The following is a 21,255-nucleotide window of genomic DNA, read 5'->3' as shown; positions in this document are numbered from 1 at the left end:
GATGACTAGTAGACGCATAAAGGTATAGAGGCCTGACATACGAGCGAGGGAGTGTGGTTTCGTTGGTTTCGTTGGGAGCCAATAGTAGCATTCGATGCGTTTCCACTTACATCGATGTAGTTGGCGTTGATGTAGTCTGAGGAGGGGTCGTCTTCTATGGGCTGAAGAATAACCCTTGAGTGGTCATCTGAACAGGGACACAGGAAAGAGCGTAAGAGAGAGCAACAGAGAGGCAGATACAAACAACACTGATATCTGATGCAAGGTAAAGGTCTAAATTAAAGGTGGCTATCCTTTGTTTGTAAGTTATGCTTCTGAACAGCCTCCTGCAAAAATCGCCTGAACCAATCAGGAGAAATCTCTAGAGAGTATGTGCTTTCTCTGCATTTTTTTCTGACTCTATCCCCTCTTCCTACCTTTCCCTTCTATTAAACATGTTGCAGATCTGTTCTGAACTTAAATAATAAGAACTTATTTGCTTACATGCTATAATGTTTCCATAGCGGTTCTTCGTACGGTTCTGCTCCTTCTTGGCAACGTCCCAGGAGGCCGACTGGCCCTCAAACAAGCTCTGTATCACCAACAACAGACAGAACAGCAGGGTAGAAAATTACACTTCATGGATTCTTGAACGTAACACTCCCTCAGGATAACCCTGAGTAGAAAGGAGCACTTGAGTAATGTTTCTGCCTGTCATAATGCTTATTGGATACAAAAAATATGGGCTATAAAACATTGTGTATTTGGTCAATAGGGTGGAAAATACACTGAAATTAAAGAAGGATTGCACCCTAATAGCCACTCTATCATTTTTATGTAAAGCCAAAACAATAAACAGAGCATTATTGATTTTTATAAAAGGTTTTCTGCATTAAGAAGGTGTGCACAACACATTTCAGATTCCTTTGTGCTGCAATTTAAACAGTCAAGAAATTGCATAAATATCACTGTCAACACAAATAAAAAACACTGCTCCCAGTAATCTTACTTCGTACTCCTCCTTAAAGCCGTAGCTGTCTGATGTTTTCATGAGGTTGATGTGCTGCAGGAGGTCGGCCACCCTGATGGCCGGGTGCAGCTGTCCTGTCTGATAAGGAGATTCGGTTCCTTCACAGTGATACCGAGGAACATCCAGGAGCCGGCTGTTCTCCGCTGCAGAGGCACTGTGGTTCTCATCTGCAAGGACACAGAGGGTAACACAGGTCAGTTTGATTCTACCAAAACTAAGCATGGCGAGTATCAGTGTCTTCACTGAAGAAACTAAAAGCTGTGTTTTGTACAGTCCAGTGTAAAAAAACCTAATAAAATGGATCCCCTTGTATCTTATCAGGTCTAGAATGATTTATATACCAAAGGATTTTCAAGACTTTGTAAGGCAGTGTAAGCAGGGTACATTCACTGAATGCTAAATTGAAGAAACAAATTACTTTTATCTTTGTAAAAGCAATAACACAGTGAACTTATCTACCTCCCCTCCCAAAAAAGCACAGTCTGATGGATTTGAGCCATTACCATAAGAAAACACTGCATTTCCCTTGAACCAAAGAAACCATTATCCACTATTTCTTCTCAGTGAATACTCACCTGTGATTGGAACTACATGACAAAGCAGCAGGAAAAGAAAAGAGAGAAGAGGTTTTGAAAGACTGCAGAACAGGAGCTTTTTGTTAGTGAGACTATGAACACAAACTGTGATCCGTCTACAAAAGGGTCTCAAAGGTTTACACATACTGGATGATCAAACATAAGAGGATAATCTTACAAAGCAATGGATGATGATCAAAATATGGAACAAACAAACCCATCAAATGTGATGAACATTGAGGGGATTTGGCATCTTTACTTTAACATCAACATGAAGGTCAATAACCTGAAACATCTGCTGCAGTGCCCTCTACTGGTTTAATCAGATATCACACCCATTTTAACATAAACACATTAAACTAAGTGAAATTATTTAAGCTTGTTGAACGAATGACTACAAAAGAGTTCAAGGGTCAAGCATCAGACAAAAAATAGGAGGATTTTTTTCCAGTTATTTGTTTTCCTTTTCAGAAATTAAACTTTCTCACGATAACAAAAGAAAAAAGTATTGCTTTGATTTATGTTTCTTATACCTTGCACTCACTGTAAAATCCATCACTCCTTTATCTTTACCACATATTCTATTTGGGGTCAAAAGTTTGTCTTTATTTCCAATTAATCAACTTGATCACTGTTTTTACTTCCAAATTACTCAAATTACTCACAAAATACCCTACCTAAAAAAAAATTCTCAAATGCCTTATCTTATGCTTTTCCCTGTTTCTCTTCTGTAATCTAATACATGTATTACATACACCTAAACTTGGCCTGCATGTTTAATTATGCAACAGTTAGTTTCGGCAAAGTGACATTCCTCAAGTGCTGAGACAGAGCACAACATCAGTGGGACTTTCACAATACATGTATCACTTCACCTCAGCCAGGTGTTCTGGATACTCTTAACACTGCAGCACTGTTTTATCATCTTACAATCACAAATCCACCCGTTTCACTGCTTGTGTGATGCATTTAAACACACATATAAATGTGCAAAGCAGCAAGAGTGCAGAAGGAGGTTTGGGTTGCTCAGCAAGAGTCTATTTACAGTTAAGTTGTGAAATTAGTTGAGCAGGATTAAATTGGATATTTTCTGACATGGCGTTATGGAATTAACCTGATTTTGGATCTACAATCAAATGTTGGGCATGGGGCACCCTGCAAGGGTGTCAATAGGTCTGAGCCAGCTTTGGGCTGCGACTCAACACAGAAAAGATTCAATGTGTGAGTCTTAATTCTTGGGAAGAAGTTCTGAGATGAATCAAATAATTAAAGGGTTCATTTCGGTTATGGCGAGATCAGTTGTGTCCAGAGGGACAATAAGACTCTGCAAGTTACGGACTTCAGAGCAGTGAAGGGGGGCTGATTATTAATAATAATCCTTCCTAATTTAAATAAATAATAAGACCCAACACTGTTTATTATGTACGTTAAGTTACATAAGTACAGAGAGAGAGAGAGAGTAGATCAAACATAACAGGCCGCATATAAAATGTAAATGTTTGAAGTGTTTGCTGTGTGTTTTTGTTGATTGTTACTGTTCTGGTTTTTGTTTTTAACTCTGTAAAGCTCTTTGAATTGCTCTTTGTATGAATAGTGCTTTATAAATGAACTTTCCTTGCCTTGCCTAGGAGGGGCAAAAAATGACAATATGTATTTATTTTTTACCACAATTTGTATCTTGTTGAAATGTCGTATAAAAGCAAAATCACTCTCAAGGTTGTGTAGTTGAACTGAGCATCAGTCTTATTGAGATTATCTTCGGCAAAAGATTCATGACCGAGTCACAGCAGTGCTAATATTCAGTGCAAACCGCTCCCCTGCGAGATGATGTTTAATTATCCCTTGTAAGTAGAAAGATAATTACTGTTGCATTTTTGCAGCTTGTACATTGAAAAAGTGTGACAGTCGCAGATTATAATGAGGTCAAACTGTTGCAGAACTTCCAGGTGAATATTTCTGTGCTGTTGCTGATAACATGAGTTGGCAGCAGTAATGCACAGACTGACAGATTGTTTAATGGAGAAGCTCAGGGTTGCAGCACAACCGACTGATTTCATCTTCGCCACTGTTTATTAACTGACACTGTTTATTTCATCCGACCGGTGCTTCCCCCTGCTCCGAGGACATGTTAGCTCATTACTGATTGTTAAAGGTTTGTTAGGCTCTCGTCAGACCAATTAACGACAAACTTAACCCGACACTGCCTCTTAATTTGCTACTTCCTTCTACATCTTCCTACTCTGTGATGTGATTGGCCAAGACAGATTGTAACTGCAGCCTTCACTCCAAATTAGAGGCTGTGGAACGGTTAATTAACACAGTTTGGTGGTGTGGTGGAGCCCTTAAGGGTATGTTACAACTCCACATCATGCAGCAGTGTCGACATGAAACTAAAGATAAACACATTGCAGCACAACGCTGGAGATGGATCCAAGTTGGCAAAAAATCCACTTTTCATGGTTCAGAGTGGCCCAGGGAATAACACAGATGGTAGATACTCGAGTAGACTTTGAGATCCAGACACGCAGGACTCCAGGCACCAAGTTGTTTGCTGTCACATGATGTCACAGTTTTAATCAGATGCTGTTTTTATTGAGTGGCATTATGAGTCCATAATGTGTCCTCCTCCTTCTGAGCATCAGTTTCTGTTTTGTTTTTTTGTTTGTTTCTTTTTTGGACAGTTAATGGCGTCCCTTAAAACAACTCAAAACTGCAGAAATAATGAGGTCTCTAAGGGAGAATGTTGATAATTACTGTGAATATCAATAACTCTCAGTAGGGAACAGAAAGCGTGGCTGGGATTAGGAGTGATTGAACCTCGGGAAAACACAGTCTGACAGATAAAGTGTTTGGCTGCTGAAGTTTTTAGTACTGGCCATGTTTTACACAGAGAGCTGGCAAAAGAAGTGGTGGAAAAATTACACATCTTTAGATGCCTCTGAACCAAATCCAAACATCCATTTTGTGTTTGTTTTGTGTTGTTGATTTTCTTTTAACTTTGCTTATTTCACTGGATTCTGCTCTAACAAGTCCGTATTAATGGTTTCACTTCAGACCTTGAAACGCATCTAAAACTTCAAGATGTGAAAAGACAACATGGTGGTACTAAAACTTCAATCGAGCCAAAATACTCACCTTGGTCATGAAACACAACACGACAAGATGTCATGGAAACACGTTTGATATTTTACCGAGCATTCGGACACAACGTAGGGGCCTAGGTCACGACGCACAAGGACGTACAAGGCGGGACTACAAGCACGGGGACTTTGGGATGATAATGGTGATGATGGGTGGTTTTTAAAGGGAACTGATGTTACATGAGGGGATATCCAACCATGCTATCGGTCTCACCTAACACAGCCGTAGGAACCAGAGGGTCGTTGGGCACTGTTGGAGGAAACACGGCAAAGGAGTATTCGAGATTTTAGTGTGAGTTAACGTGATTACACAGCTTTGTATGATACTCAACTCTGATTGGTCAGATATGGCATTCCAAGGTCTGTTATATCTGAATATCAGACCGTTGTTATGGAGGCTGATAATAGGCTATAGGGAACCTTGTTAAATTGAACTAAACAACTGGAAGACATTGAGTAATATCATCTCAGCCTGCTGATAGAAATATTTCTGAGTCCTTTGACACTGTAGGGGGGAAATAAGGAAACAGTGTATATCCCCAATATTGACCTGCTCCCTGAACATTATCCCTTACATAAAAAGAGGATCTTAAAATAAGTGCTTCAAAGGCGTTTTAAACACTCCTGATGGACTAAATGTTCCCAGCAGCTGGCCCCCATCTTCACAAAGATCTTCAACACATCGCTGGAGCTGTGTGAAGTGCCCTCATGCTTCAAAAGCTCCACCATCATCCCAGTCCCAAAGAAACCCACCATCACAGGACTCAATGACTACAGGCCCGTCGCCCTGACGTCTGTGGTCATGAAGTCCTTCGAGAGACTAGTGTTGAGCCACCTGAAAGACATCACAGGCCCCCTGCTGGACCCCCTGCAGTTTGCCTATCGGGCAAACAGGTCGGTGGAGGATGCAGTCAATATGGGTCTGAACTACATCCTGCATCACCTGGACTCCCCCAGGACCTACGCTAGGATCCTGTTTGTGGACTTCAGCTCTGCGTTCAATACCATCATACCAGACATCCTGCACCAGAAACTCACCCAGCTCACAGTGCCGGCCTCCATCTGTCAGTGGATCACCAACTTCCTGACGGACAGGAGACAGCAGGTGAGGCTGGGGAGCATCAAATCCAGCACCCGGACCATCAGCACTGGCGCCCCACAGGGATGTGTTCTCTCCCCACTGCTCTTCTCCCTCTACACCAATGACTGCACCTCAGGAGACCCCTCGGTGAAACTCCTGAAGTTCGCAGACGACACCACCGTCATCGGTCTCATCCAGGACGGAGACGAGTCTGCTTACAGACAGGAGGTGGAACAGCTGGCTCTCTGGTGTAGTCAGAACCATCTGGAGCTGAACCCGCTCAAGACGGTAGAGATGACAGTGGACTTCAGGAGAAGCCCCCCCCCACTCCCCCCCCTCACCATCCTGAACAGCACTGTGTCTACTGTGGACTCTTTCAGGTTCCTGGGATCCACTATTTCCCGGGACCTGAGGTGGACCTCCCACATAGACACAATCAGAAAAAAGGCCCAGCAGAGGATGTACTTCCTGCGTCAGCTCAGGAAGTTCAACCTGCCTCAGGAGCTGCTGATCATGTTCTACACCTCCATCATCCAGTCTGTTCTGTGTACCTCCATCACTGTCTGGTTTGGCTCTGCAACCAAACTAGACAAACACAGACTGCAACGGACTATAAGGACTGCAGAGAAAATCATCGGTGTCGACCTGCCCCCCATCCAGGACTTGTACCGGTCCCGGGCCAGGAAACGGGCAGGGAGCATTACCGCTGACCCCTCACACCCTGGACACAAATTCTTCAAACTCCTCCCCTCTGGCAGGCGCTACAGATCACTGTGCGCCAAAACAACCCGCCATAAGAACAGTTTCTTCCCCCAGGCTGTCACTCTGATGAACACTAAACCATAACAGTGTCATACCTGTCAGATAAATACTCTCTGTAAATATACATGTAGATATACAATGCAACAATTCTCAAGCAGAATTCCATATTTCTATTTTTTGTATTATTTAACTTCTATTTTATAATGTAAAACTACCTCTGCAACTCACCACTGCACTTTATCATGTTATTTTAGCCTGTACATATTAGTCAAGCTATTTGTTGTTTCTTTGTATTTATAGCTAAGGTTATTGTTATTATATTTTTATTTTATTTTTTATTGTAGTTCTTATTCTTATTCCTATTCTGCCTTGTACAAAGAGAGCACAGTTTACCAAAGTCAAATTCCTTGTGTGTTCAAGCATACTTGGCGAATAAAGCTGATTCTGATTCTGATTCTGATTCTAATAGTTCCATCTTGAGATCATCTTCTACATTTATGAATAACTACCCTACAGCCTTTGCTTTGATTGGGGTTGTCATATTGTGCCAAAACCCTACGAACCTGGAGTTTCTTTTTTTCAACTCTTGCAAGAATCTGAATCATATCAGCATAAATGGAGATTTATTGATGCGTATGTCATATCTTGGCAGATATGGACTCAGTATTTGGTTAGAGTGTGACCAAATCTGTGGAGTGTCATCACTCTTTGTCACCGAGGCATACAAATTCTGAGCTGACATCAGTCTGGCATTCAAAATGTGGTACAAGCCATATCAAAACATCTCAACTCCATATTCTGATAGCATCAAAGTGGTCCTATTCCAGAAATCTGATATTTCCAATTATGACATTACAGATTTTATCATATATGGGTCATACTTTAAAATATCTAGGAAAAAACATGAAACTTGAGACAAAAATAGCTTATAACCACTTATTTACAAGAGATGGTAAGTTGTTCTCTTATCCGGAAATCAAATATAAATGATACCTTTCACATACTTTCTTTGATTTCTAGTTTAAACTGTAAAACTAGTCGGCTTACGTGTGCTAATGTTGACTCTTGAGTAGTTTTTACAGCTTAATTTGAAGTTTCAGTCACTTCAATGGAAGAATGAACTCTGACTGTCCAATGACAGGATTTGCAGCCCTTTTCAGCTCTATATGAATGTAAACTTAATGTCTTTGGGTTTTGGACCTGTAGCTGTAGTTTGGACCACCTTAATGAAACATTTGAAGACATAACTTTTCACTATTTTAGAAAGTAAGGAGAGCAATCGAGGGACTGAAATGTAATCCTGCTGTAGGTGAGCAAACATTGCTGCCTTAAGTTTTAAAGAGGAAAGGAGAAAAGAAAGATTTGAATACACAGATGTGTTAGATATAACACCTTAAAAGAAATATTCAATTCTAACGTATATAGAGAAAATCGTTTCATCTATAAAAATACGGTTTGTCGTTTCTGAACCTACATCTGTTGTTGTAGTTGTGAGAGTCCATGAAAGTCACAGCCATGGGATCCTCTCCGTGCAGAGCGCTCTGGTCAGCATAGCTGCGATCCATAGCGTTCACCATGTGAGTCATCTCCTGTCGTGTGGTTCCGATGGCGTCTTTACGTTTTTTAGCCAGTTTCCTGTCAGGGGCAGAGACGGACACAGTTAGACATCTTAAAAACACATAGAGGATCATCAGCCTGCCTGCAGACCCCAGCCTTGTTGGAAATAGTTACTTTTATGAAATTCATGGTGTTGTGTTTCTTTTATTTTTTCATTTTGGAAGGCAGGGGGGCTACAGGCTGCTGATTCCCGATGCAGAATTTAAATCCAACAAGGAAGAGAAAAGAAGGACAGAGGGAAGTCCAGGCAAGGGGAGAAAGTAGAGGGAAGGCTTGTTTGTAAATGGCAGCATGTATCAGGCTCGGCTGAAGGAGCAGAGGGAAAATAGCATCTCTACAGACCAGGGAAAATGACCTAAGACCTACACCTAGCAAAGGAAAACCAGTTATGATCCACAGAACCGAAGAAGAGCTGTCAGATGAAAGCCTTTCAAAGACAACAGTTGCATTCTTAAACCTACTAGCTGTTGTCTGACACTTCTATTTGTTGTTAAAGGAGCTTTATCAGAGTGTAGGTTTTTCATAAAGGAGAAAACAACAAGAGGGAATAAATATTTGCTTTTCATCCAACAGCAGAGATAGGAAAAATCCCATTAAAACAACAGTAGAGGAATGACTTTTAATCTATAGAGGCACAGGGAAAGCCATTAACAGACCAAAGCACCACAGTTATCACCGTATGATTAATAAGACTCGAGGTCATATCATAAAAAGTAAGTCCAGAGAAGAATACACCGTGTTCAGATACCTGGTTTCAATTCTAATCCCCTGTTTCTACAGGCTGCTGTTATAATGTGGAATTTAATAGTGTTGTCTTTCTTTCTCATAAGACACAGAGCCTGAGAAAGGTATCTTGAAACCTGAGCTATCTCTCTCAGGTTTAACTCTCAATCCATGAAATCCCAGGAACAATAACAGCAGAGGGCTCACTGTTTTTCGAGCATGACAGAGCATGCAGGAACATTTTGTACCCAGAGCCGTAGATTTGCATCAGTTAGGACAACAATTTTACAAAAAGTCAAAAAGCATCTATGATGTGTTTGGATTAGCTGAATTATCTCTGTGTGAATTCAATCTAAAGACTATAATCTTTGAGGTTTAACTGTGTTCTGATTGTTGTGTAACTGATGCAACATACAGCTCTGATTTCCTCCCAGTAAACAGACAGAGAGCATGCTGTGTTTTATCGTGTATTTTACCTCTTCACCCCCAAAATACACCAAGTCCACCTCTAGGACCACACACACACACACCATTAACACACACTCAGTCAGAACATTTATAGAACCAGTGACAAACAGTAGCTGCTTGTGTTTGTGTTTGTGAGTGTTTCATTGGTTAACTAACAGAGAACATATGCATAGAAGAGGTTTAAGCACTTTATGGTTTAAGCACCAGGTACATGTTCTGTACATAATGACAGAGAGAAGAGAGGGGGTAGCTGTGACCAGGCTGAATATTTATATGTTCAGTTTTATTTTAATGTTTTCACTTCTTAAATGGAAAAAAAGTTTTCACAAAAGTGCATTCACTTCAGAAAATACATTTTGTTGCTGTTTTTCTGAATTAACAAGATACAGCTCCTCAGTTGTATTATATAAGTAGCGATTCATCATTTTAATCACTTGCTAATATCATCTCTTAGGTTGCCTCATAGCAGCCTTGTTTCCACTTAACTTAACCCCATGAAGTCAGAGACGCAACTCTCCAGCTGCAAAGGTGAATGCAGACTGAGGACAGTGAATAAGAGATGTCTGATTCTATTTATGAATATGTGCTTTTCTCTTTTTAAAGGAAGTTACTAAGGAGCCACTTTTAGTCACAGACAGTGAGAGGCACCAAGAGACAGAGTAGAGACGGGAGTTCCCACGACACCAGAAAAAAAAAAACACCAAGAAATTCAAGCCTCCTGTTCCAAACAGGGAGCTGACTGACACTGAGCATGTGCAGCCGTGTTACCGTGATACCTGTGACTTGATGGGCGGATGGATGATCACATGACTACATGCACACAAAGAGCTACAAGTCACAAGTGCAGCATTCTTTTTTCAAATAACACGCTTAGGCCTGTGTCGTCCCACTTTGGCCTGCTTTGTTCTGGTTTGGAGGCCAACTTTGGCCTTCATAAGTCTGCTTCAGAGCAACTTTGGAGCATGTAGAGGACACCAGGGCTGAGGTCAATTCACAGTCAGTTCAGTCCCTTCAAAAGAACCTGATGCTAGATTTGAGAATAAATCAGCATTTTGTTTATTTTTCATTGTTTATAGAGAAGAGATATAACCCTTCTCTTGATTGAAAGCATTGTCAGTATCTTAGGGTTTGAATCTGTTGATACAAAAGGTTGAATTCACAAAAGCCTGACTTGACTGACATGAAGGTGAACTGACCCCCACCCTGGCGAGGCGTCAATGAGGATGGCTTTGGCTGGTTGGTCAGAGCTGAAAATGTGTTTTGTCTTGAAAAAAGTATACTGCATCTTTAAAAATAACAACAACTAGCCACTAAGAGTAAGAGTAATAGGTCGCCCAATAAGGTAACAGCAGCTGGGTGAGCTGATTGTTGATTGGTTTGTTTACTTACAGGTAATAAGAGTATGAATAGTAGGTCCTCCTGGGGTTGTGAGCCAATCAGAAAGCAAAGAATGAGACACAAGGGTCATGAATATGCAAATTAGGACAATACTGTCCTGTCCCAACCAGCAACAACAGAAACAGAAAAAAAACCCACCTTTTGATCTCTACAACTTGAGGGTCATGCAAGGGGTTGTAATAAAAATAAGGGCCCTATTTTGGGAATATACTAAAGAGTCAAATTAATCACTGAGTAATTCAGAAAACAAACCAAGAGGCTTCTAAATCTACGACTGAAATATGAAGGAACTTTCTAATTCAATACAAACATGCAGTCTTTCCTTCTTTACTTCAGGGGGGGTCATATCTAAGATCCTCATGCAATTATTTTTTCAGCTACATTTCCTGAAACTATACGCCTTCACGAGAGATCTCAAACCCTATTCAGCCGATCACTATCTCTGAGTACATGTTCAAACTGACACAAAGCTATCTGCTCTGTAACACCACGCAGCTCGCTTCCTGCAAAGCAAGCATGATGTCATTGTTATGTCATCATGTCCCACAATTTTAAAGATGCAGTATTGTTCAAAGTTGTAAAAGGTTCGATGACAATGAAGATTGATCTCCCCAAAAACCTTCATGGAAAACTACCAGACACTTAAAAATAACATCCTGAGGGTGACGTAAAATACAGAGTATTTGGATGATATTTAAATCCTACGTGTACTCCTGCAAACATGACCTGTTTTTAATGCTCAACTAAAATGATGGCATAGCTTAAAACAAATACACAACATGACTTAAACCTGATACAGTTTTAGGACTTAGTTCATGGAGCTTAAAGGCAACTTTCTTTATCATGAAGATATATGCAGTAAGTGGCACCTTGAGCTGACCAATACAGGCCACAAGCAGTCTCTTATATTCTTAGAAATCCATCCAATCCCCACCAAATATATTTAAAAAGCTCTTTTACTATTTGTCATACAAATATTTTTTATCTTAAAGTAATATTATAACATGATGTTTTACTTTACAAGAACTTTCTGCTTGCCTCAATTTTGGCGACCCCTGCCATATAACCTCTCTCATCACTGATCTTGTATTTTACATGTGTAGGTAGCATTTTATTTATTTATTTATCTATTAATTTATATATTTATTTGTACAAAAATCTCATCCTGCTTCTCTATAACCCTTCAAAGGAGCTTTAAGTTGATTTGAAGTGGACTTTTGCAGGTTACAGCACAAAAAATAAGAAAGAAACAATATGTGCTCCTTCATGTTGCTGTAAAGTGAGAGTCATAAACAATAGTTACAACTACAAAATGCATTGTCTTTCAATTTAGACCATATTTTGGCACACCAAAAGGCCGACACTACTAAATAAAACAAGTTACAAAAAGCAGTTCACTGAGCAATCACTATGCAGATCAAACACTGACACATTTTGGTTGAGCATTTTTAAATACTGTTGGAGTAATACATGTTTTCCCCAAATCCTTTAAACTCAAGATTATTGGTTATCATTTTAGGCACACTTGACTGTAAATCAAAGGAACCAATGCCAGATCAGCTGAGTTTATTAAGGGATTTTAAATCAAGCTTTGGAGTTGAGGGGCCGCAGGAGCACAGTTCTCCAGTGACTGGGATTAATTACTGACTGTAATTTAATGCCTCTAATTGTTTTTGATTGGCTGAGTGAACGATTGGTTGTAATAAAGAGACTCTTCTCCCTGTTGCTCTCTGAAGCCTCGCTAAAGACGGAACACTCCGGTATATAAAGATCATCTCCAGGATCTCCTTAAAGACGCATCATCTCAAGGTGCCTTCAGTTAATCCAGATTTATTAAGGGTTCAAGGTGTTAGCTGGAGCTGTGTGATAAAAGGCACTTCACATAAATGTTTCCATCCCAAATATGCAAATTAGATTTGTAATTATTCAATCTTTAATGAGTCATTGTGTTCCCTGAACACCACGTTTTAATTGAGAGGTCACTGGAGGAATGACATATTTAGTAATAGTTAATTATTACACTCACACACTCCTGTACATGACTTTAAAATATGCACACACACACACACACACACACACACACACACACACACACACACACACACACACACACACACACACACACACACACACACACACACACACACACACACACACCCTGAACAGTAAAAGGAGATAATTGAGCCTCATGTGACCTCACAGATGTAGGTCGAATTTGATGTGAATCGACCAAACAAAGAGACCGTTATAAAACTGAGGATGCATTTAAAGTAAAAATAGATTCATAGACTTTGACTTTGTGATAGAAAACATTTCAAATGACCTCTGAAAACTCAATGTCAGTACTCATAGTTAAAAAATAACTACATTCTGTGCACAGCTTTTCTGTTTCAGTGTCAGACATTGTTTGTCAGACATTTCAAACTCTACGTCTAGGACGGTGGAGCCAAAAGCACGAGTAACTGTTTGGGTTCATTAACAAAGCTGCTGTCATGTTTACAGCCCCATCAATGTATCTAACAAGTGCTTCTTAACTCAACAGAGATCAGGACATAAGCAAAACAAGTTTCTAGTTTTCCAAAGGACATGAATTTATCATGTGTAAACATTATCATCTGACTGATCTCTCAAAATGTTGAATCATTTGCAGAAAAAAAATATAATTCAGCTGCTGATCAGAGCTGCAGCTGCATCTCATGTTGTGGTTCTACTCAGCGACCACATGGTGGAGCCCTGCACTAGAGTAACACGTCAGAGGCTGAAACATGAACACGACCACAGGACCAAACTGTGACTCTCCTTGGTACTGCTCAGAAAGTAGAGGATGAGGTTTACGCATGTAGATATGCATTGTACAGATCAATTATTTAGCATTATGTTCTGTTCTCATTTTCTTTCTATTAGTTTTCTTTATTGTAAAAACTCTCAAAAAAATTATAAATAAATAAATAAATCCTCAATCAAACCTGTTAAAAACCCATTTTTTTAAATGTGTAATCATTATTTGTCACCAACTCTAATCTGAACACCAAACAACACACTTCACACTCACCACTCTTATCTTTTTCTACTATCATTTTCAATATGAAACAGACTCTTGTTCAGACTGGACTACTCTGACTTTATCACCCACCTACCTCAGTCAAAGACTGTCTTTGGCCTCTTAAGGTACCTCTATAATATGTGATCCCTGCATTTCTTCAAGTTGTTGTCAAGTCTTTCATGTGTTATTATAATTTGGGTGTGTTAGATTCTTCAAATTTAAATCTTAAAGGTAACTTGACATCTTCTCTTTGAGGACCTGCTTATCTGTTCCTCTCTCAGCTGATCATTGGCTTGTCTAGTTTTGTAGAGCAGGCACATCTCAGATCATTCTCAAACTACATCTGGGAGGCAGCAGATTATAATTTTGGAAGTATCTTTTGCATTAATCTCAGGACAACAAATTATACATTTTTTTGCCTTTAAAACAGAACTTCAGGAGGTGACTGAGCTGGTTCTGAGGGGAGATCAACGTTTATGATGGATGGATGGAGGATGGTGTTACTACAGCAGGTACTGAACCGACACACAACAAGAGAAATGGATTAAAGTGCACATCTGTGTCATCTGCGTCTGTGCTCTCTCATCTGCGAGCCTGTTGGTGCAGCACTGTCGTTCGTGTCATTATTTGAACTCTTCATGAAACTCCTTATCAATTCGTGGTCAGTGGGCAGGTTCAGGGGGGCTGTCACTCACCTCTTCTTGACCAATAGGATGGCTACCAGCACCAACAGTATAAAGACGAGGACACCAGCGCTGATCCCAGCGATCTTCACAACCCGATCCGTCTGTTTGGCGGGGTCAGGGATGACTTCAGGCTCCTCTGTTGCACCTGTTTAAAAAAGACAACAAAACGAAAGTAATTAAAAGTAATGACAGCTTATACTACAAAAAAAACAATATTCTTTTGGGAATAAGGAGTCAAAATCCCAAATCCCCCAATTCCGAAAAATTAGATATACACTTCAGTAGATAGTGGATTTATGTCTTAATGGATGTATTCAATAGAAAAGGATATTACTATGAATTATTTGAAGCTCTTGATTTCATATTTTCAGTTTCCTGAGTAACTCTTGGGCGTCATGCTTGCTGGACAGCAGAAATGATTGAAAAACCAACCTCACACTTTGAGATATCACTCAATAAGTACTAAAAGCTTTGTGAGCTTGAGGTTGATTGGTGATATTGGACTGTTTTTATTAACGCCATTTCTGAAGGAAAGCTGTCAACTTGTTTTTCAGAAGCTGCCAGACTTCAGGGGAATACAGTGGAAGAAAATGTACAGGTTTGGATAGATTTCTTCACAGCTGAATTTTAGCCACAGTTAGAAAACTGTAAATAAAATGAACTTGCGATCTTTAAATCAAAAGGGGGTTGGGCAGAAAAAAGTTAAGAACATGGTGAAGCAGAAAACCAATCAATGAAACCAACCCAACCCCTCCAAAGCTTTCCAGGGATCCTGAACCTCCAGCAGTTTAGACCTTCGCTGTGTACTCCTGAAACATTGCTCTACTGCTCTGACTCAGTGTAAGCCTGTTATACAGATAATACAATCTTGGCACCGTATTGGATGCATTTACGCAACCCTGTGTCACCTGAGGCTGGAAAAGCGAGCCAGAGCCACCCCACAGCCTCAGGAACCATGTTTACTTTCTCTCAAGATGTCTCGACAAAATGCCCTTGCATCAGGGAAAGCGGTGACTGCGATACGAAAACAAACCCTGATGATGCTGATGAGCAGTTTAAATTTGAGGGTTTAATGAGCCCTGTGCTAAAGATCAGGTAAATATCAAGACTAAATATGCCTTGTGAGGTAAAGTCAGGCAACCGCCTACACAGATGCCATGGTGACTGTTATTCAAGATGTAAGTTGAGCAGAAAGTTTTGTTTAAGAAGTATATACGGCTCATATGTTTGAATATTGAAGTTGACAATAAACTCTTTATTAATATGATTTCTGTTTAAAATCAAACAAAAGGCATTGCTTCTACCCACACATAAGATGCTTCTACTAAACAACTCATGTCTGAAAATCATCCTCTTTTATCAACATCTGTGCATGAAGCAGGTCCAGCTTCAGAACAGGACTAAAAGAGTCTTAGACAAACTGAACTGCACTGACTCCAAAAGTTTAAGCCATACAATAGCATGAGGCTTCAGACACAGGTAACCATGTGACTGACACTCCTACTCCTGCAGCCGTTTTGCTAACATAGCTGAAAACTTGAAGTAGCCCATTTATTTGGTGCTCTATATATTTACTAACAAAGCAGCAACCTTCAATATGTCTCCACTTGAGGCTTGCTCCAAAAACCCAGGAAACCCTATTGGAGCCCATATAATAACACTTTTAGTGTCTGTGTCTCATGTCTTTATTTAAATCAACTGTATGGGGAGTGATTTTATTCTTTTAGAACTTATCTGCAGACTATATATCAGTGCTACAGCAGTGCAAAATTCAGCATAATTAGTAGCCTGTTTGCCATGGGGCAAGGCCATAATCTCAACTCCACCTCTTTGCCTGTTTCTAGATTAGCTGCAATAATCTGGAGGTGGCCTTTCCAATATTTCCACCGCCATCTTTGGGCCTCAAAACCCCTCTTCAGAAACCAATGTGATGTCACTGAGGCCATGTCTATGTTTTCATACAGTCTATGCTTCTGGCTTACTTTGCTGCAAAGATAAAACCTTGTGTAAAGGCAGTAACAGAGTATCAGTGGACATGTTATCCCTGTCCTGATCTTTCAAGGCTCTGTCAGTAGAAGGAAAACACTATAGGCAATCTCAGCTTCTCATTCACATTGTTGAATCACCTGGTGGTAAATGTACTGAACAAGAACTCACTCACTACTCCTACTCGCTGCTACAAGCACACAGCAGAGAATATGAAAGATAAACAGACACGGACTACATGGGTCTATTGACTGTGTCTATGTGTATTTCAGTTCAGCCTTGGCGTCACGCTTTCATTGGGGAACACTATTGAAATGCAATTTGACTGAAGCCATTCAATGTTTCTGCCCCGTGTCACCGTGTATTACTTGTATTCAAACTCATTTCTCTTCCTGATGACTTCAGAGAATTGCGTGAACTCCCTGATTTCGTCTTGTTTGGGTTATGATTCAGAAATGATGTTCAGGGAGAGAGAGAGCGTGCTGCAGTGGAGAGTCACCCTGTCGATCATGGACAGAAAAGCAACAGAAGAAGAGAGCCAGCATCTGTTTTCATACTCTTAAGCTTGGCGATCTGATCCAACAACGCCAGAATAGTTCCTACTGCAACGTAAGAACATTATCGTGCATTATGATAATCCAAATAATCCAACACAAAGACATATGCACAAAACTCAACATAATGCAAAACATCTATCAAACAATAATCCACCTCTAAAGCTAAATATCAACAAGATCAACATAATCGTCTTCTCTTTTTATCTCCCTTGATGTTTGCATATTTGCGACCTCAATATAATATGTTTTTATGAAATGTTCTCTGCTACTGAAATCTATCAAATGCTTCCATCTGCCCCAATGTCATTATGTAACAATATTAAACTGAAACACAGGACTCAGATCTGCCTGACTTCCTCCCCTGTCTGTGACACTCAATCCAAAGATGGACAGTAAGTCTTATATATTTCAATCAAAGAGGTATACTTGTATCTTCATAAAGGCTGAACAAGGAAGAAAACTTCACTAAAACAGGGGTAAGTGTTGCCTCTGTGGGGGACTAGTTTTTATTTTGCAGCTGACTACTACATTGTGAATGACATACAGAGCATTTACCAAGAGGCAACCTCAAAGCTAGTGTGGAAGTGCAAAAAAAATGCAGTTCCACAAGTGTCCACTAGAGGCTGTCTCCAAAAGCCAAGGAATCCCCATTAACACCCATGTTAAAATGGCTTATTTCTTTAATTACATCAAGGCAAAGAGTTATGCATGCATTGACAAGATTGGGGGCGTGGTTTATCTGAGAGACAGGTGGGCATGTTGTAGCTATTTGCAGGGAGGCTTGAGGTATGCCTACACCCCATCTCTTCGCCTGATTTAAATTTGATTAAAAGTTGAGTTTCCAAGTTGAGCCAGCATTTCCAATAGGTCCACTGCTATCTGTGGGCTTCATCACACCTGTATAACTTTACAGCACTTGCAACCCTTGTTCTGTTTAAGGGGTAGATGTTTTCTTGTCGGTGAGTAATTGTATACTGGCAGAACTGATGATTCAAACGAGAATTCATGTTCACTTATGTTGGTTGATTTTGAGTTGTGTTTTATGCTTATATTGCAGGTATACAACCTAATTAAGAGTCCAATTAACTTCTAGCCACTGAGTGTTGGTAGGCAAGTGGGCGTTTGTTGTGTAGCCTGTACAATAAATGTAAAAACAAGTTGTGTGCCGCATCTGTTCTGACAACCCTTCCAGAGGGGAGATTATTAAACTACAGTAGGCAGATTAGTAAAAATCTGGACACTGCCTCTTGGGGAACCAATGGGTGATGTCCGTGTACATGTTTTCTTCCCTCTATGCAACATGTCCAGCAATATGTCTTCTTTTACTACAGGGTAAGACAGCTTTATAATATTGAGGCAGAGAAGTAAACACTAAAACCTGGAAAGTTTTTATGTCAAAGAACAGAAAATACAGTAGAAGTGACACAAGTTGGACACTGATCTTACTACATGTAGCAGCAACTGAATCTGTGTCCTCATGTTACTTAATGAGTCGCACTTATTACACAAAATGGGATCATGCTTGGATCAACTGGGTAAAATTAAATTGTGGCCCAAAATCTGTTGGAGGAACTCAAGCACGTTCGGAACATCATGTTGCCAAAACATCAACCAGGGAGCGCCGACTAATTTTGCACTCATTAAATTAATGCTCAGCAATTATCTTTACTATGATTCTCAAAATGAGTAAATAAAATGACTCAGAGTTTCTTAATTCTATAAGTAAAAAAAAACAAACAAAAAAAAAACTGTGTGCACAGGTCAGAGTTTGTGGTACTTGCTGCTTCAAAAATCTAGTATATGTTTCAGCCATATTTACCTCTGGGTCAAATCACAGCATACTAATGTATGACATGATAATAAACAAAGCAGCTATTGATCTATTGTTTCTGAATTTGTGATTAGAAGAACATCTTCTCCTGTTTTCTTAGTTGATGGCACAAATCTACCCTCACTTACTACTTTCACATTATTTTTTGTCCATGATAATCAGACCATGATCGATGAGCAAAGGTTATCAAAACAGGACATTAAAAAAAAAAAAAGATCTTTAAAAGCTTCCCCGCTGACCTCATAATGTCAGCGGTAGCTCTTAATGTCTGTAAACATTATCCAGGTCAGTTCACTCACGACTTACGAACACACACACACACACACACACACACACACACACACACACACAAACACAAACACAAACACAAACACACACACACACACACACAAACACACACACACACACACACACACACACACACACACACACACACACACACACAAACACCCTGAGGCAGCAATGACAATACACAATACCCCAGATGACCTAATAGGACCACCATCACTTAATCCTCCCTCCCGGACGCACGGCTGAGTGCACACACACATGCAGAGGGACGGAGAGAGAGAGAGAAAGAAAGAGAGAGGCACAATCGTCTGACCTCTCTGTCCATTAGTGCGTCTTTCTGCCTTATTCAAAAATAAAGAGAAGTCTTTCATTTTAACTTTGAAAACTACAAAGGCAGAGCATCATCTCTTTCCAGCAGCCCTTCAGCAAAGTAACCACCTGTTCTGGTTACTAGAGGCAGCAGCAATTCTTGAAATATGATGACTCTGGAAAGAAACTAACTCCCCACATTTTCTCTTCTTTTTCTCTGGAAACACGACACCTCACAGGCACTGCAGGGACTTAGCCACACCTTTGATCTCTCCCATGGGATCCATTACTCATGAGCCCACCAGCTAACATAACTTGGTCTCATTGAACTCTGTGACCTCAAGAGAAGAACTCCTGTCTTTGGCTTCATTATATGAGGCAACACAATGTTCTATTAACCTAATCTGGATTGTTACAGTAGAGTGTAAGCATTTATTGTTTTCTCTTTAATGCAGCGTACTGCAGAGTTTATCACCTGAGCTGGTTTGTGGTTCCTACATGGGTCTTTATGAAGACACAGCCATAATGTTTAATTCTGCCATTACTGTAGCTGGTAGTGATTAAATTTATGTCACTCTTGTTCTCTACTTTTATGATCATTTTACACAATAAGGTCAAAGCAAGGACCGCCATCTGAGCGCAGAGTGATAACTGCGTACTGCATGTTCTGTGAACATGGCATCAGTCCTCTGTAGGAGTCATTTGAAAGTCTTTTAATTTTGCAGTGTCTCAGGTATTTTATAAAAGCTCGGGTAAATATGATACCTCATTTTACCGTATCAGAGGAATGATTGAAGCTACATTTTTGCACTTGTGTCAAAGCGATCAACTTTTCAAAAAGCTTTAAGCATCTCTTTGTTCTTAAAATATTTATATAAGTTCACTACAGAGCTGAACAGATTTCTCAATACAACAAGAAGTCAATTACCAGAAATACATTTGCAACTATTTTCAAAACGTTTTGTTTTTTTGTTGTTAAAAATATTCAATCATTTCTGATATTATAATTATTGTAATCATAGTTTTAACATAATTTATTTATCTTATTTATCTATTTATTTCTTGTATTTATTCATTTTTTTTTACTTTAAATTATTTTTAATATTGCTTTCTACTCTTACTTATTTTATTAATTTTGCTGTATTGATTTTATCTTATTTTTAAGTATTTTATTTTTGGTTTTGTCTTTTATTATTTCACCATTTACGTTGTTTTCTGTCTCTCTGTTCTTTTGTGAAGCACTTTGGGCTGCATGCTTGTGTGTATGAAAGGTGCTTTATTAATAAAGTTGAGTTGAGTTGTTGTTAAACAAAGTGGCAACCTCCAGTGTCCAATAACAATGTCAACAAAATGCATAAATCTGCATTTCCTCCAGTGTCCACTACACGCTGGCTACAAAAGCCGATGAAAAACCTTTACAACCTATATTAAAAAGCCTATCATTACAGTAAAATTTAACATTTTTACAACCTGGCACAAAATAATTGTGGAGGTGCTAGTGGTTAAATTGCATGCCCAATGAACAAAGGCTGCAGTCCTCAAAGTGAGTGGTACTGGTCTGACGCTCACATTTTTGCTGCATGTCGTCCTCACACTCTCTTCCAAGATTCCTCCTCTATCCACAGTCCTCTGAATTAAGGTGTTAGAGGTGAGGGGGAATCTTTTTGTATATAAGTCATCTGCTCTGGTCTAAGAGTCCTGTACAATTGTCTAAAATAGAGGCATGGCTGATTTGACAAACAGGTAGGCACATTGTAGAAGTATGCCATGCCTCTTAAA

The 21,255-nt window shown here is 39.7% G+C and overlaps 1 protein-coding gene across 4 annotated transcripts in view; it reads right to left on the bottom strand.

Moving 5' to 3' along the window:
- Positions 1-21,255, bottom strand: part of ptprk (protein tyrosine phosphatase receptor type K) — a 153,008-nt gene that overhangs the window by 12,966 nt on the left and 118,787 nt on the right. Inside the window, exons 21-26 of one of the 4 annotated variants that reach the window (XM_034699506.1) lie at positions 14,512-14,647; positions 10,765-10,794; positions 8,042-8,202; positions 989-1,176; positions 484-571; positions 111-187 (exon numbers count right to left, since the gene is read on the bottom strand). In XM_034699506.1, the coding sequence (XP_034555397.1) occupies positions 111-187; positions 484-571; positions 989-1,176; positions 8,042-8,202; positions 10,765-10,794; positions 14,512-14,647 (680 nt within the window). Of the gene's footprint in view, positions 1-110; positions 188-483; positions 584-988; positions 1,177-8,041; positions 8,203-10,764; positions 10,795-14,511; positions 14,648-21,255 lie in introns of all 4 variants that reach the window. The other 3 variants (XM_034699507.1, XM_034699508.1, XM_034699509.1) reach the window with 3 other exon arrangements.

Source organism: Notolabrus celidotus, chromosome 13 (assembly GCF_009762535.1).
Source record: "Notolabrus celidotus isolate fNotCel1 chromosome 13, fNotCel1.pri, whole genome shotgun sequence".
Lineage (NCBI taxonomy): Eukaryota > Metazoa > Chordata > Actinopteri > Labriformes > Labridae > Notolabrus > Notolabrus celidotus.
The sequence above is the reverse complement of the archived record's forward strand: the minus strand, read 5'-3'. Positions and strand labels throughout refer to the sequence as shown.